The sequence below is a fragment of the Urocampus carinirostris genome, chromosome 11 (assembly GCF_059441175.1).
Source record: "Urocampus carinirostris isolate Australia breed hairy pipefish chromosome 11, RoL_Ucar_1.0, whole genome shotgun sequence".
NCBI lineage: Eukaryota > Metazoa > Chordata > Actinopteri > Syngnathiformes > Syngnathidae > Urocampus > Urocampus carinirostris.
Window position 1 is genome coordinate 21,939,290 of NC_142359.1, and position 15,213 is coordinate 21,954,502.

The 15,213-nt window shown below is 40.2% G+C and overlaps 1 protein-coding gene across 1 annotated transcript in view; it reads right to left on the reverse strand.

The window, feature by feature from the left end:
• The window catches only part of itih5 (inter-alpha-trypsin inhibitor heavy chain 5), a 28,585-nt gene extending 14,418 nt beyond the window's left edge, over positions 1-14,167 (reverse strand). Inside the window, exons 1-9 of the mRNA XM_088347199.1 lie at positions 14,025-14,167; positions 13,915-13,959; positions 13,457-13,620; positions 11,690-11,794; positions 7,918-8,171; positions 5,995-6,164; positions 5,806-5,922; positions 2,667-2,838; positions 1,327-1,636 (exon numbers count right to left, since the gene is read on the reverse strand). Coding sequence (XP_088203325.1) covers positions 1,327-1,636; positions 2,667-2,838; positions 5,806-5,922; positions 5,995-6,164; positions 7,918-8,171; positions 11,690-11,794; positions 13,457-13,620; positions 13,915-13,959; positions 14,025-14,144 — 1,457 coding nt within the window. The 5' untranslated portion in view covers positions 14,145-14,167. The remainder of the gene's footprint in view (positions 1-1,326; positions 1,637-2,666; positions 2,839-5,805; positions 5,923-5,994; positions 6,165-7,917; positions 8,172-11,689; positions 11,795-13,456; positions 13,621-13,914; positions 13,960-14,024) is intronic.
• Between the last annotated feature and the right edge of the window lie 1,046 nt (positions 14,168-15,213).

Below are 15,213 nucleotides of genomic sequence, written 5' to 3' on the forward strand. Positions count from 1 at the left end.
ACAAATTTTGTTTATATTTCCATATTTTGAAATCGTATAGTTTTGACAGGAGATATTTTTATGGAGAGCATTGTTTTTAAGTTATTCGATGTCATGTTTTAGATATTTAAATATTTATCTTGTTCGGTCCACGACCAAAGGTGTGATTAGAGTTTTGGCCCTCTGTGCAATTGAGTTTGACACCCCTGACCCAGACTACGAGTGCCAACCCTTCTAAAACCAATTTAAAATTGGGCTGACTCTTATTTTCTTTATCCTTATAAACCCGTTTCCAGCCTCTGCATCACCGGATCACCACAGGATGCGTGTACATTGATGACTCAAAACAGTGAGAGTAGCAGTTTAAATAGAGTGAGAGAAGATTTGTATGTTGAGTTGCATTTTTAGTGTTAAAAAAGACAACATGGAAAAGCTGTTGTGTGTACGGGTGCACGGATCACAATTTTAAGGGACACATTTTTTACAATTCACAGAGGAAACGGGCCTTTAAAAAAGCACCATGGGAGCCTGTGGCTGAAAGCCAGTTCTTCTCAATTTCTGTCACACCGCTCCTTGAAAGAAGCAATCCTCGTACCCCACAAAAGGTCTGTCTCCTGATCCTGGTTAATTATTTTTTCATTATTTGGAGTCACTTGAGGGTCTGCTCCACTTTGTATCCACACTTCATACTCAATACTTATACTTTGTGCTGTATGCACGGCGTGGAGGTTAAATGAAAAATAAAACACTGCCAATGAGAGCGCCACTGCCCCCTAATGTAGTGGAGGTGCACTTGTACTTGATTCTTTGGAAAGTTAAAAATAAAATAGGTTAAAAGCGTTCACGCCCACCTTGACAGAGCCTAGTGTCCCACGAGGGAGGGATGCCCCACTGTTTCAGAACCACTGCAGTAAGCCCGCGTGCCATATCGAGCCACCATAAATTTGTAAGTATGTAAAAAAAAAGCATGTCTCTAGGTCTGGGGTGGCCAACCTGGTCTTTAAGAGTCGCATATTTTGCACGTTCTGAAGGTTTCTCTTTTCTAACTCAGCTTATTCAAACTAATAGCTTGTTAGCAAGTTGTGTGGGAGATTTTTGAGAATCCTGGTAATTGGAATCACATGTAATGGAGCAGAGAAACTCCAAAAACATGCAGGACATCTGGCTCTCGAGGACTGGGTTGGCCACCCTTGCTCTAGTTCATTTCCATCAAAAGTTATGATTTTTAAATAAATGCAAACCAAATTCTCTTCGACTGCTAAAGGCCAGTGTTGAATATGTATAGTGTGGTGAGTTGGTTTAGGTGTTCATCAGCATTCAAAAAGTCAATCATACTGTAATATTTACCCTTTGAGTATAGCGCTCACGTCAGCTTCCTGTTTGATCCGCCTCACCATGCCGCAGTTCTCCATAGAGAGACGTTCCAAAAGTTTGTAGTCCACGTCATTTCCAATACCGACGGTGAAGATGCAGAACTTGCCCTGCACGGCCGAGCGGGCGTTTGCCAAGATGGCCGCCGATTGCGACTCACCGACTGAAGGCCTTCCGTCTGTCAGGAAGATGACGATTGAGGCACTGTGGGAGCCGACACCGGGACCAGAGAGGTGCTGGTCAAGCAGGGTCGAGCCACTCCTGATGGCCTCGTCTATGTTGGTGCCTGATGGAATGCCGCACACAGTTAAGAAAATAATCTGACTAAATACATAATGTACCACAAACTCCGGACTACAGAGCGCACCTGATTAAAATTTAAGAACTAAACTCAATTTTGTCTTATTTTTATGTGTTAAACAGCGATAAACATGGACTAATTCACATCCATTCACTACATTTTAAGCCCGGGGCACACCTGGCGCCTACCCAGTGGCAAATTTGGTATTGACGTTTTGGCTGAAGAATGCCAATGACGCCGAGTCCCCAAATACCTGACGATGTTTTCAGCTGCGTCGTTTTTCAGTTTTGCTCTGAGTTGTTTACATCAAGTGTTTTCAGCTCGTATGACCGTTCGAGACGGCTGTTACAAAGACAAGCACATATTTACTCCTGCGCCAAATGAAAACGTGAACGAGGGCTGCGTCGCACAAAATAAAAGACCTATATTTCTAGATGACAGCCCCAGGGCAACTTTACTTTAGAGAACAGAGTCAGATTGCAACACAGATGTGTATTTTTTTGTTGTTGTCATTGATTGTTGTAGCGTTAAAAAAATTGCATTCGCTTGTTATCGTTCCTCGGGAATTAAAGGAAACTTCAGCAACTTGACATTGACGCCAATGATAAGTAGGGAAAGAGTAGCATATTTGACAAATAACTGCTGTTCAATTTGAATGTAGAAATTAAGGACTTGATTTGTGTATGAAAATGTTGAAATATCGCGAGTACATCGCAAATATTCAATTAAGTCCTGTTATACCTTTTATTTTGCTCCTGTTGTGTATTTTATGAATAATGTTGGCAAAAACTTTGAATAAAATGCCCTCCAAAAGGGTGTCATAAATGTTTTTTAGACGTCAAGGCGTTATTTTTGCTTTGTGGAAAAGAACAGCTTGCCTATTTCCTCAGTGCTGCCACAAAAAAGAAACATACAGTAAGTCACAAAATATTTAAAGCTGCAGTGGTTAAAATTTAGACAAAAGGAGCAGCTTGTAGTCTGGAATTTACGGTGATATAAGCCGGGAAGTTTCGACCTCCGTTGGCTATCAGCGTGTAGATGAACTTTTTGGCGTCTCGGATGTTGAGCGGCGTGACCGGCACCATTCCACTCGGTCGCCATACTTTGATCTTGTTGGAGAAGCTTATAAAGTTGAAGTGATCGACCAATCGCAGGTCTCTCAGGATGGTGAATAGAGCGTCTTTTGTCTGGATACAAAGAGAAGAAAATCATTTGAAAAAGGCAAAAAAATATATTTTTCAAGGGGGTGTGGGAATCTTTGCTGAGAAAGTTTATACAAAGAAGTGATAATCAGTGTTGGGACTAACAAAGGAACGCATTCTTAGAACAAAATTAATTTTCTTGGGAAAAAGTACTATAACGCGTGAATACTAAATATTTGGAACTCAACTATCATTCAGCATGGTGCGTTACTCTGCTACGTATTAAAAGCAGATCTTGTGTCTCCTTAATGCTGGATACCAGGCGTGTTCATGCTGAATTTCTCCTCACGAAGATATTCTCCCTACCGTATATACTCACATCTAAGCAAAATTGAAAATTATAAAACAATACTGAAATCAGGGGGTCTTCTTAAATGCGCATAGTTGGTCGTGTGTCACCATTAAAGAATGGTAGACAGAGCTGTGGGGAGGATTGCGGGGCTTATACAGGAACAACAAACCAAAATTTGAGTAAAAGTGTGCAGGATTTTTTTTATATGTATAAGTATTTTTCCAATACACTATGCCTGAAAGAAAACATACTGGACCGAACCTGCAAAGAAAAAAAAGATATCTTTGAGTGGTTTGAAGCCCAGCGAAAAAATGGATATGGAGTTCCTCGGCTAAGTGTTTGTTGGTAAGCTCTCAAGTTTGCCCAAGCCAAGAAATATGAAGACTTCACTGCTTCTACAGGTTGGTGTACAGGTTTTCTTGTCTTTCTTTGTGTCTATTTTAAAGCAGTTTTAGGGGGTTGCCTTCTATTCGAGTATACTTTCAGAAAAAGACGCTACTTCTTGGTGTCAGTAATCTGGGGGGTAATTGAATTACTTTCTGAATGAATTAACTAGTAAGTGTAATAAATTACTGATTTCAGTAATGTGCCCAACACTGGTGTTAGCACAATCTTACTAATTTATAGCTTTTGGGACAGAACTTTGTGTGTAGGCGCATTGTGTAATTTGGCATGGGAATCTTTACGGTATGTATGCGCTCCCGGTCAGAAGGAGATAGTTGAGGCACTATGAAGCCCGCCATTGTGTAAGCGCATCAAATCCCCTTCGTTGTTTCCCCGGGAAGCTCTTGCAAAAGCCGGGGGCGGGGTTCAAGGGGGTCGGGGCTAGCGTTGTCTCCAAAGTTCTATGACTTGATGGATGCTGACCTTCCTGCCTCACAGCTCGGCCTTGTGCTCTACCCACATCGCAACAGGACTGTTTTCCACTCACGAAGGTTCGTGGTAGGGTCTACTACAAATTGAAGGGCTTGTTTTCAGGGAATTAGAAACAGTCAGTCTTTTAAATGATTACAGTGGAATTAGAATTTTTTTAACTATTATACCATACAATAGTATATTAAATTATACAATATTTATAAGTTTATAGTTCAGTAGACACTCAAAATAGAGTCAGAAGAGATCAATGGACTGTGAACTTGCAAGGAGAACAGGAGAGGACCAAACCCTCAGATAAGTAATTCCGACCAGTTCTTAAAGGTCCACTACTGAGACTTTTTTTATTAATTAAATCTCATAGGTTAGAAAAAGCCAATTTTCCCTAAAGGGTGAGGGTGTGATAGTGACGAATGATGTAAACACTGTATAATAGTAAAAATAATGAACTGGCCTCCTATGGAATCTTCCATTATTAAAAACAGAATAAATGTATAAATTATATTATACTATACAGTGTATAGTATACACTGTAAACAATTATTTAACATGTTCTTTTTTAAGAACTATTTTTGTGATTGTATTATGTTTTTTATTAGAATAAAAAATAAAAATACTACTTGAAAAATTCTGTAATTCTAATTTCCCTAGACTTTACTTATTCTACCACTAAAATAGGAAATGAATTTAATGAGACACGCTGTATTATTTGACCACTTGTTGTCGCTCTATTGTGTAGTGCAACCGAAGACAAGTGCACCAAAGCACAAGGAAGAATATAAACTATGGATAATAAAAAAGGGACTAAACCACACCATTACTCTTCTCATTTTTTCCCCAGCCTTTCACAAGGGTTTTTTTGGGGGATACATGTAGCAGTAAGATGGCGGACAATCATGTCAACTCCCTCTAGGTAAGCCTCATTTTATGGAAAAATAAATACAAATTTCTTGACCAATGACTGCTGTAATTTTTAAAAAGGCCCATTTATATGATAGTATACATTTTTTTCCTCATTACTCAAATCAATGTTGTTTTGCTTTTAATGAATGAAGGTTTTTTTTTGCCTCTAGAGGACGCTAAGAATACATCCCTTTAAAAAGGATCCTAAAAATTTGACAAAACATCTTATATGCAGATGGTAGATTTCAAGTATTACTTTCTGATCTTGGAAAAAAAATAACTGTAAGTTGCACAGGAGATAAAAGTCAAGTCCCCTTGCTCCCTCCACTTTTGTCGCCTTTTACGACACGCAGCGGACCACGGTGGGAGAATTCACGGTGAGGGCCCCTCACCATAGGCATTAAAACCAGTATATTTTTCCACCTGTTTTTTTTTTAAATTTGTTTTGCTTATTTTTTTTATTTTATTTTTTTTTTTGCTACTTTTTCCCTTTTTAAAAAAAATGTATTTATTTTTGCATGTGTTTGTCTTGCTGTCGGTCACCCCTCTCGAGGGATATGACCAGGCTAGATAGATAGATGGACAAATATAAATATTACATTGCATTATAGATTTTTAAAAATTGAATAGAAAACACATGTTGGTCTGAAGAGGGATGGTCACCATCAGGCTGTACTTGCCCAAGACACAATACAGGAAATGGTGCCCCTATTATCCTAGTGGTTAAGAGATCCAACCCAACCCAACTTGCAGTTGAATAGCTTTTTACCGTGTGTTGACAAAATGTAGCATTCTGAAACTGCATTAGCATTTCAGCTTCATATAAGACACGAATTGAAAAATAGTTGTATGTTGTATATTAAAAAGCTTCAAAAGAGTCCTACCTGTCTCATTTTGGTGCCCAGCATGGAGGCGCTAGTGTCGATTACAAACACAACGTTCTTGGGTACCACTGGGAGGTCTTTGGGTGCAAAGAAGTGGACAAAGTGGCCACTTTGAACCTGCAATTAAAATACAATAAGAGTAAGGTATTCTATTTGAAAACAGGTGAAAGGAAGGTGAGGAACTCTTACCTGCACATCTCCAATTCCCATGTCCCTTTGAACATCATAACAGATCACAAAATCTCCCAAGATCCCGTTGGTGCTGATCTTTGCCTGCTGGATGATACTGGGGCTGAAGGTTATTTTGCACACGTTCTTTTCTCTTCGGACCGTCGTGGTAACGGGGGGCCCTGTCTTTGCTGGAGCACAAAGGGAAGTATATCTGAGTTGTGTTCAATATTTAATGTAAAAAGTGGTTTTAAAGAGAGAGAGAGAGTGAGAGCTGGGGGGTATTGCACAAAAAGGGGAATAAAGAAATCTAGTCTCTCTGGTGCATTTGGGCTCAAACGGTTGCACCATTGCCGAGCCAAGCTGAAGAGGCGTGGCCATGTCAAGCCAACTGTACATGTTTGGGATAAATGCATGTTCATGGCATCCTCAAATAGACTCCTAGTATCGATCTCCAAATCACAGATCAGTAAATGGAAAAATGTCACCCATCTTCTTTTACGGCCAATGAACAACAGCCCTTAATGATGTTTCATGAGAATGTAGAAGAAATTATAAGAAAAAGGTTACATGGAAGGGGGATTACTTCTTGTGTGGTGCCTTCTCAAGGTTTCTTACTTTCCCCATGCTGAGGTTTTGAGTTTTTCCTTGCCTGCATGCAGGATTCAGATCAGGAGATGGTGTAATTTTGGCCTGTACAGTCCTTTTGAGACAGGTTGTGATTAAAGGTTTTACAAACAAATGTGACTTGACCTGACAATTTTATTAAGGAAAGGGAGAAAACCTGGCAGACAATTGCACACCGGATCATGAAATTTGGTTATATTTATATTTATCCTAACATTCTTTTCTATGTTAATTTTGTCTTTTAAGTCTTTTAATACATGTTTATCCTGGTGTGCAACGTCTAATCCCACGTTAAACAATGTTGTTATCAATGACAGTAAACACAATTCTTATTTTATTTCTTATCCATTGAATGATTTTTTTCATTTTTATTTTTATTTCATTGATCCCTCATACAGAAAAAAAACTTGCCTCTCTATGACAAGGGAAGAGATTAATGGGAGTTTGATCTACGGGGGATGAATAAAGTATCTATCTATTATCTATATATCTATGATTACCATTGTCAAAGACTTCTTTTAAGCTGCTTGTGTGACGCGTTAAAGTACGTGCATTTCCTAGACATGCGCAAATAAACTCTTCTTTTTTTAATCTTTTTGTTGGTATGGGTTGGTGTTTGGATTGTATTATAAACGGTAATTTTCTTACTTTCACCATTTTCAGGCTAAACTAACCGAAAACTGCAAGCTCAAGCATGAAATCACTCTCCAACTCCGTGCTTCCTAATGTGTTGTGAGTCCCAAACAGCTCGGATAAAAGCAGATTGGCGCGGAAAAAAAACGATAAAGGCTCTTTAAACTTAGTTGAACATTGTTAACACATACTTAATAGAGAAAATATTATAGTTTCAACTTTTTACCTCAAACAACGCACCCTACCTTTAGTGAAATGAGAATATAGCCAATAAGTAAGATTTCAAAGATAATCAAAATAATGCAACATAAGAAAGTCCATGGAAATCTTATTAAACCCATTACATTTTCATAAAATAGACAGTAGAAGTGGCAGATGTATCTCTAGGCATAATCTGGTTGTTAACCTTGTTTCTAACAGGCTAGTTGTAGAGAATAAATCCCCATAGAAACAGAACTAGGCAAAATTCAACCTGCCATCATGCAACCGACTTGAGGCCAAATCCAGCCGAGATAATAAACATATCCCGGCTTAATGCAAAACCCCCGAGGTGCGCCAAATGAAAGATAGAATGTTTGGTGTTATAATCTAAATTTACATTTAAAATGTTAATTTGAAACATGGTGCATAGGCAAATGAAATTGATTAAGATATAAAAGAGATTCAACCTCACTGCACACAAACCTGGCAACCGAGCAGGGTTGGTAGCACCGCTTCGACGCAGAGGAAGCACCTCAAAAGCAGTGATGGCCAAGTGGTCCGCAATGGTCACCTCCACTCGTAAGCGAGTCACGAGCTGCAGGGGCTGCAAGCTAGTGACATGCTCGTAGCGGCCCAGGCGGCGCTGCAGTAACTGCTCGTATGTCAGCAAGAAAACAGCCCGCTGGCCGCCGGGAATGCTAGCCGCCATCCGGAAGGCCTCCGAATCGGACTCTGAACTGCGAGTGAATTAAGAAAATGTCAAATAAATTAAAACAAGGTTGTATTTAGATGAGGTGAGAGTTAAGCCTTGGCGTGAATACATTGACATAATAGAGCTGTCCGGTTATTAGATTAGAGTTAGTATCACAGTTCATGGTTCCCTTAACCACATGGGGCACTGATGAGGACGCAACTCTGGACAGCCTTTCCCACTCTTGACGGTGCCTGGCCTGTTCTTGGGTCGTGGCAAAGTTGGCACCATTACATTTCTTATTGTTGTCTGCCTATTTTTTTTCTGTCTTTCCATCCACTTTCCACCTTGGACTGTGCCCTGTAGAATGACCACGGCCAGTCCTGATGAGCTTGTGACGTGACCATACTACTGAAGTTTCCGTCTGTGCACAGTTGATAACAGTTCTTCGTAGGGTCCAATGCACCCTCTGATGGTGTTGTGCACCGTTTCGTTTGTCACATGGGCTAAGTAGCTGATGCTTTGAAGTTTTCTGTAGAATCGCATCTCCATTGCCTGGATTTCATTTTCCAGGTTTCCTTTGAGAGTCTATAGGTCTCACAAGCGTAGAGGAAGATGGAAGCAACCAGCGCTTGCATGAGTCTGATATTTGATTTCATTTTTATTGTCCCTCCAGATGGGTTTAAGTCCGGCAAGTATACTGAACTCAATATGGACTGATGGGGTTAGAATGTCTACAATTTTGTATGTTGTTATCATCCATCTATCCATCCATTATCTGCACCGCATATCCTCAGCAGGGTTGTGGGGGTGCTGGTTGGCAGCCAGTAGCAGGACACACGGGGATAGACAACTCACTCGCTCATTCACACCTAGGGACAATTCGGACCCGTCAATTAACCTAATATGCATGTTTTTGGAATGTGGGAGGAAACTGGAGTGCCCGGAGGAAACCCACGCAAGCGTGGGGAGAACATGCAAACTCCACACAGGAAGGTTCTATCTCATGACCTCAGAACTGCGCTGCCGTGTTGCCTGTTTTCATCACATCAAAGAAAAAATGTTGTAGCTGAAATTTCCTAAGAATGTGTAAAATGGTGTAAAAATGTTCAGAATTGCATTATTATTTGTGAATTATTGCTGCTGGGAGGAAATTGTGTTATGTTACGGACAAAAGGAAGGAAACCTTCAAATTTTGGAGCATTGACATTCATAACGTTTTCCTATGTTGTAAAGCTGATGTGTAAAATGCTGAAAATGTTTTTTATAGAATTTTTCAAAAAAATACAATTCACATTAGCATTTCCTTTGAGCACTTGCTGTCAAGAACGTATCTGCATGCGTTGTTTTTTGCAGAGGAATATTTACTTGGTGACATGTATCTGTAAAACTTCAACATAACGTTACTGCAATGTGGAGAAAAGGATCTCCATTTTTGTGTTTTTGTTTTGCTCTTTTGCCTTTATGGGATCTTCATTACCCAATTTTAGGGCTTTGTTATAAATATAATGACATCATTTTGGGTGTTATCTTCAATCAGGGGTGTCCGGGCGGCAGTAGCTCAGGAGGTAGAGCACTCGTCTTGGGATCAAGGGATCCCAGTTCAAATCCCGGCTCGTCTGTGTTACATGTCGAAGTGTAAGACACTGAACCCCTAATACCCCCAATAAGCAGGTTAGCGCCTTACATGGCTGCAAGGCCGCTATTGGGAAATGTGGAGCACATTGTAAAGCGCTTTGGGAAGTCATTGACTTGAAAAGCGCTATATAAAATGCAGATCATTTCATTTCATTTCATTTCAAAATTACTTCGGGGCTGCCAAAGCAAGGGTCTGGGCAAGGTTAAGCCGAATCAGCCTTTCCACAAGAAAACCTCTGATAAAAACATTGCTCTGTTTTGAAATATCTTTTTTAAAATGCTCCATCAAATCAGATTTAAAAATGAAAAACATAAAAAATTAATATGAAAATAAATCAAACAGTAATAAATGAAAATCATAATTTGCTTGCTTAGCAATTACATCCCTTCAGATGAAACGGGAAACAAGAAAGCGGTCATGTCACTCGGGTCAGGGTGATACAACACACTCTTCTGTTCAACAGCAGGGCTCGACAGCTTTCACTGGTTTACCCCTGCTGCATCATACAGGTGCCCTGCCCATCCCTTAGAACAAGTCTGGAGGGACGAAAGCATTCTGGAGGGACGAAGCAACTTGGGTGCCGAGGTGCTTAACTTGTTTGGGTGTTTGGGCATTTGGGCTGGCCATAGTCCAAACATTTCTGAGTGTGTTTTTTGCTACTTTTTCCCTTTTTTCATTTTCTTTGTTTTCATATGTGTTTGTCTTGCTGTCGATCACCCCTCTTGAGGGATATGACCAGGGTAGATAGAGAGATAGATAGCCATTACATTAAAAGGATAGAGTGTAATTTTTGACTACTAAATGTAGCTATATTGTGTAGTGAAACCAAAAACGGGAGCTGAAAAAACAAGGAAGAAAGCAAACTACAGGTACTTAAAGTGGCCAAAAAGTACCATTTTTCTTCTGAATTTTTTAGCCAGCATTTCGCAAAGGTTTTTGTTTTTTGGGGTACCCGTAAGAGCAAGATAGCAGATAATGATGTCAGCTTTCTCTAGTTAAGCTTCTTGTTATGTAAAATAAATGCAAATTTCTCAGCCTACGGGTATTTTAAAACATGAAGGTTTATGTCATAGTTAAAGTATTTTTTTTTTTTTCATCAAATGTTTAAAAAAAAATTTTTTACTACCAGGAGGCGCTTAATACTACACACTGTCCCTTTAAACTATCATATTAAGGCCGGGGCCTCCAACTATCATCCTACAGGCTGCAATTGGCCCCAAGCAGCGAGTTGAGACCCAAGTCTCAAATAAACCAGTTCGAGGGGTTGTTTTGTACAACAGAACATTTAATCCTAAAAGGTTCAAGAGTAAAGAATGCCAAAATGGGGATGTGTTATTTTCACACAACAATAGAAACCACTTAAACAAAACAAATAAACAAATATGTCAAAGGATTAATCACAAGTGAAGGAAAGTAAAATTTAGTTCCAATCCATAATGTTGAAGACTGAATCAAATTAGGCTGTGCTGTTTTGTTATTTTTTTTTTTCAAATTCCAGATGCTCATAGTGTCACTTGACCCTCTCCTTGTCCTCAACCACGCACATATAGGATAAAGGACCATTATTAGAGGAGGAGGGTTCAAAGTGATGACTTGGACAGAACAGGAGATGATGTCATCATCAATTTGCAAGTGGAGGCTCTCATGTCAATTCTTCCACTTCTCGCCCACACATACCCCCCCTTTCTCTGCCTGGCTCTTCCAAGTTGTTTCTTTCCCTGAATCATTTTTTTTTTATGTCACAAATTACGATTTATTTTCCTACCACACAAACACACTTAAAAATGACTCTTGAAGATCTGTTTTCGAGCTCGGAGTATAAGAGGAAGTAACTTTGAAAGTCGCAATTAGAGGCCAGGGGACCAAAGATCAGAGCAGGACCAACCTCCTGCACATGTGCACTCACAAACACAAACATGCCTCACCTTGTGTCACCTGACTCTTTGTCCTGAGCTTTGCTGTCTGGCCGCTTGACCTTCCGCCTCTCCTTGGGCGCGACCTGGCTCTGGTAGACACGCCCCGCCACCAACCTGGGTTCGAGAGGTCAAAGTTAAAGGATTAGCACTCCAGCTTTAACTGCATTTTCTCACACAAAAGAGCTTAAATTCACAGGTTTACGGCATGTTGAGGGGTGGGAGACGCCCCCTCAGGCCTTTGTCAACACTTTGATGTCTCCATGGTAACCGGAAAGAAGCAGGTTTCTCACCAGAAGTTCTTGATGTCATCTCCTCGACTCACGACAAGAATAAACTATTTCAGCAGTTCCTTTGAGTTGGGCAAATTTAAATTGCAAACTAATATTATTTCTGATCTGCATAGTATGAAGTGTACTTAAATAGTTTAAAATTTAATATTTTTTCTATTAGGTATGTATTAACTATGATTTTAAAGAAGCTTTATGTGTTTTTTCCACCGCACCTGTCTGCTTTCATCTTACTTTTATTATCGATGCTCCGGCCACGAAGGACATTACGCTGAAGGGAAGGAAGCGGGGGGTTGGGGAGGACAGAGTGATATTGCACGTGTGGTCGTGGTTTTAATTTATTGCAGGATCAAAATGGTGAAAGTAAGAAAAGGACTGTTTCAAATACTGACCAAATGCCAACCCAAACCTTTAAAAATATGAAAAAGGGTTTATTCGAGCGCTTCTAAAAATTTCACATACAGTACCTGCACGCGCAACAAAAGGAGCTGCAATGACGATTTCAGCCAAAAGATGGCATCAACAAGTACAATATTTTGAAGTTACAAACCTCACCTTAAAATGCCAAAAGTGCTGAAACATTTTATTGGCAGTTGACAGCCCAGCAGACGTGGAACGGTGCAATTAAAGAAATGTTAACCATTATGAAATCTTATTTTAAACTCATATTCTAAACTTATCTGCCATATGGATGCACGCCTCTTACCATTGGTGGGCCGTCAGAGCCTGCAAGGCCTTCTCTGCTAGCCTAAAAAATAACTGAATCATATGAAGTTGATTACATTTTGTCTATTAATACTTATCAAATAATTTCTAATGATTTGTAAGATTCCTTTCATAGTTTTTCCTCTGGTTGTGCTGCTTCCAGATAAGTGCTTTTATATTAAAGCAGTTCACCAATCATATTTCAGACTTTAATTGTTGTCAAGGTCAGAAATATACTTGGAGGCTTTCACAATCAGTCTCTGACGCATAAAATAAGTGACGATGAAGCTGTCTAGCCAATCAGATTCAGAGAAGGTGAGTAAGTGCCTTCTAGAAGGCGTAACGAAACGTCGACGGCTTATCAAACAATGATTGGATAAGGCGAGGTAACAGAACTATCACAATGGAAAGGTAAGGATAAATACAGTACCCCAGTGTGTACTGCTTCTGTTGAACGAACATTTTAATCCCTAAATCGAATGAAAACTTGTGCCAACAATTCGACAGGACAGGCTCGACTTTCAGCATTGGAAAATAACTTCTTGATGGAGTAGGGAGGATGGCTTTTGTGCACAAATACAAAAGGATTTTTGGTGAGTAAAAGGTGGCTATATTTCTAAATAATTCTGCAGCTGTATATGGTTATCGTTTATGCTCTTTCATGTGTGTCACAGCTGTAGCTGCAGTAAATGTTTTATAGCTACAAAATAGTTATTGGCCGTTGGATTGCTTCCGCCTAATGGTGGACTAGATGTGAAATGCACGGCCCGCCCTGGCTTCTTACATAGTGAAGTTAGAGACCAAAGCACCAGCCGGTACAGGGAAATGGAAGACGCCCTCGCCGGTGGCGATGTGCCGGTTAAGCATGATGCAGCGCACCGTAGTCAAGGCGTAACGGGAGAAGACAGTGGTGTTGATTGAAAGCTCTTGGACGTGAGGCCTCGTCTCCTGTGTGGGGACACCAAGTGGGCTTGGTTTTAATGCAAGAACAATGACTCAAATTACAAAATCATCCATTCAGCCATATCAATTCCCTGTGTCTTTTGAAAATTAGCGGTGGAAATAAAATTCAGATTCCATAAGCTCTCAAGCTGAAAAACATCAGTGTTCTCAGCCCCAACATTTGTATGTGTGTGAGACACACAAAAGAGACCAGAGTGTAATGTGTGTGGACTCAGAAATCGTTCTAATTCAGGTCATTTGAGTAAAAAGTCAGACCTAATAACAATGAATGCATTTTACCTTCATGAGAAGGTTTTTCACCTGTCGTGGAACTCTGCGAGGTGCCTGGTATGAGAAAGAAAATAATTAATATAGGTCAGAATACCAAAACAGCATAAGCAGCTACTCACAATGTCGATATCTAAGTCCTCCAAATTGGCATCAACATAGTCTTCTTTTTGGAAATAGTCCTCTTGGCCAAGTGTCCAACACAAGGCGGACAAGAGCTGCAAAGCCCCCAGCAGCATCATTGTCCTCTTCCTTGCTTAGCCGCTGTCGCAAAATTTGTGAGAAGAGTTGAGCCAGCAGCCCTCACCCACCCACAGAAGGAGGAAGACAAATGAGAGGAGGAGAAGGAAGAAAAGAAAGGATCTTAGATCAGTAAGCAACAAGTGTTGCTCACTGATGCATTCACTTACCGTCTGAATTTACGGTGTAGGGGGGCTTGTTGGGCAGATCTGGCACTGGCTTGTGGACTTTTTACACACCACAGCAATTCACTTGAACCGCTTATTTCAATACTGAGGTATTCAATGTGATTTACCATTAAAGTTTGGTAAATCCCATTCAGTCTGTTATACGAAGACATATCTTTTATAAAATATCAAAAATTGCAAATTTTCCTTGTAGCTCTGGTCATGAAGTTTAAACACATTCTATGATCAACTTTACCCAACTTTAAAACCACCGGCTGGTCTCTTTGTCATATTTTACTGAAATTAATCTGAAGTTTATCTTGCTATGGATTTTTGTCGGGAATGAGTACTGGTACCAGGTATAAGTGCAGTAACGAGTTTTTTTTAAGGTCTTGGTGAACACAAATGTAGCCAAAATCAGTATTGGCTGACTTCTAGCAGTCATTTAACAATCAGTAACTTGAATCAGCAAAGGTAAATTGCCATTACAAATGTGCAGGATTAGGGGGAAATAGTTGTGTGTGTGTGTGTTTGTTCTCTTAGTACAGGGGTGGCGAACACGTGGCTCTAGAGCCGCATGCGGCTTTTGGCCAATAAGAATGCGGCTCTTTGCCTCATCTTGGGGGCGGCAGTAGCTCAGGAAGTAGAGCGCTCGTCTTGGGATCAAGAGATCGCAGTTCGAATCCAGTGTTACATGTCGAAGTGTCCTTGGGTAAGACACTGAACCCCTAATGCCCCAATAAGCAGGCTGGCGCCTTGCATGGCTGCACGGCCGCTATTGGTGAGTGAGTGTGGGTGAATGGGTAAATGTGAAGCACATTGCAAAGCGCTTTGGGAAGTCTTCATTGACTTGAAAAGCGCAATATAAATGCAGATAATTTCATTTCATCTTATTTTCTATATA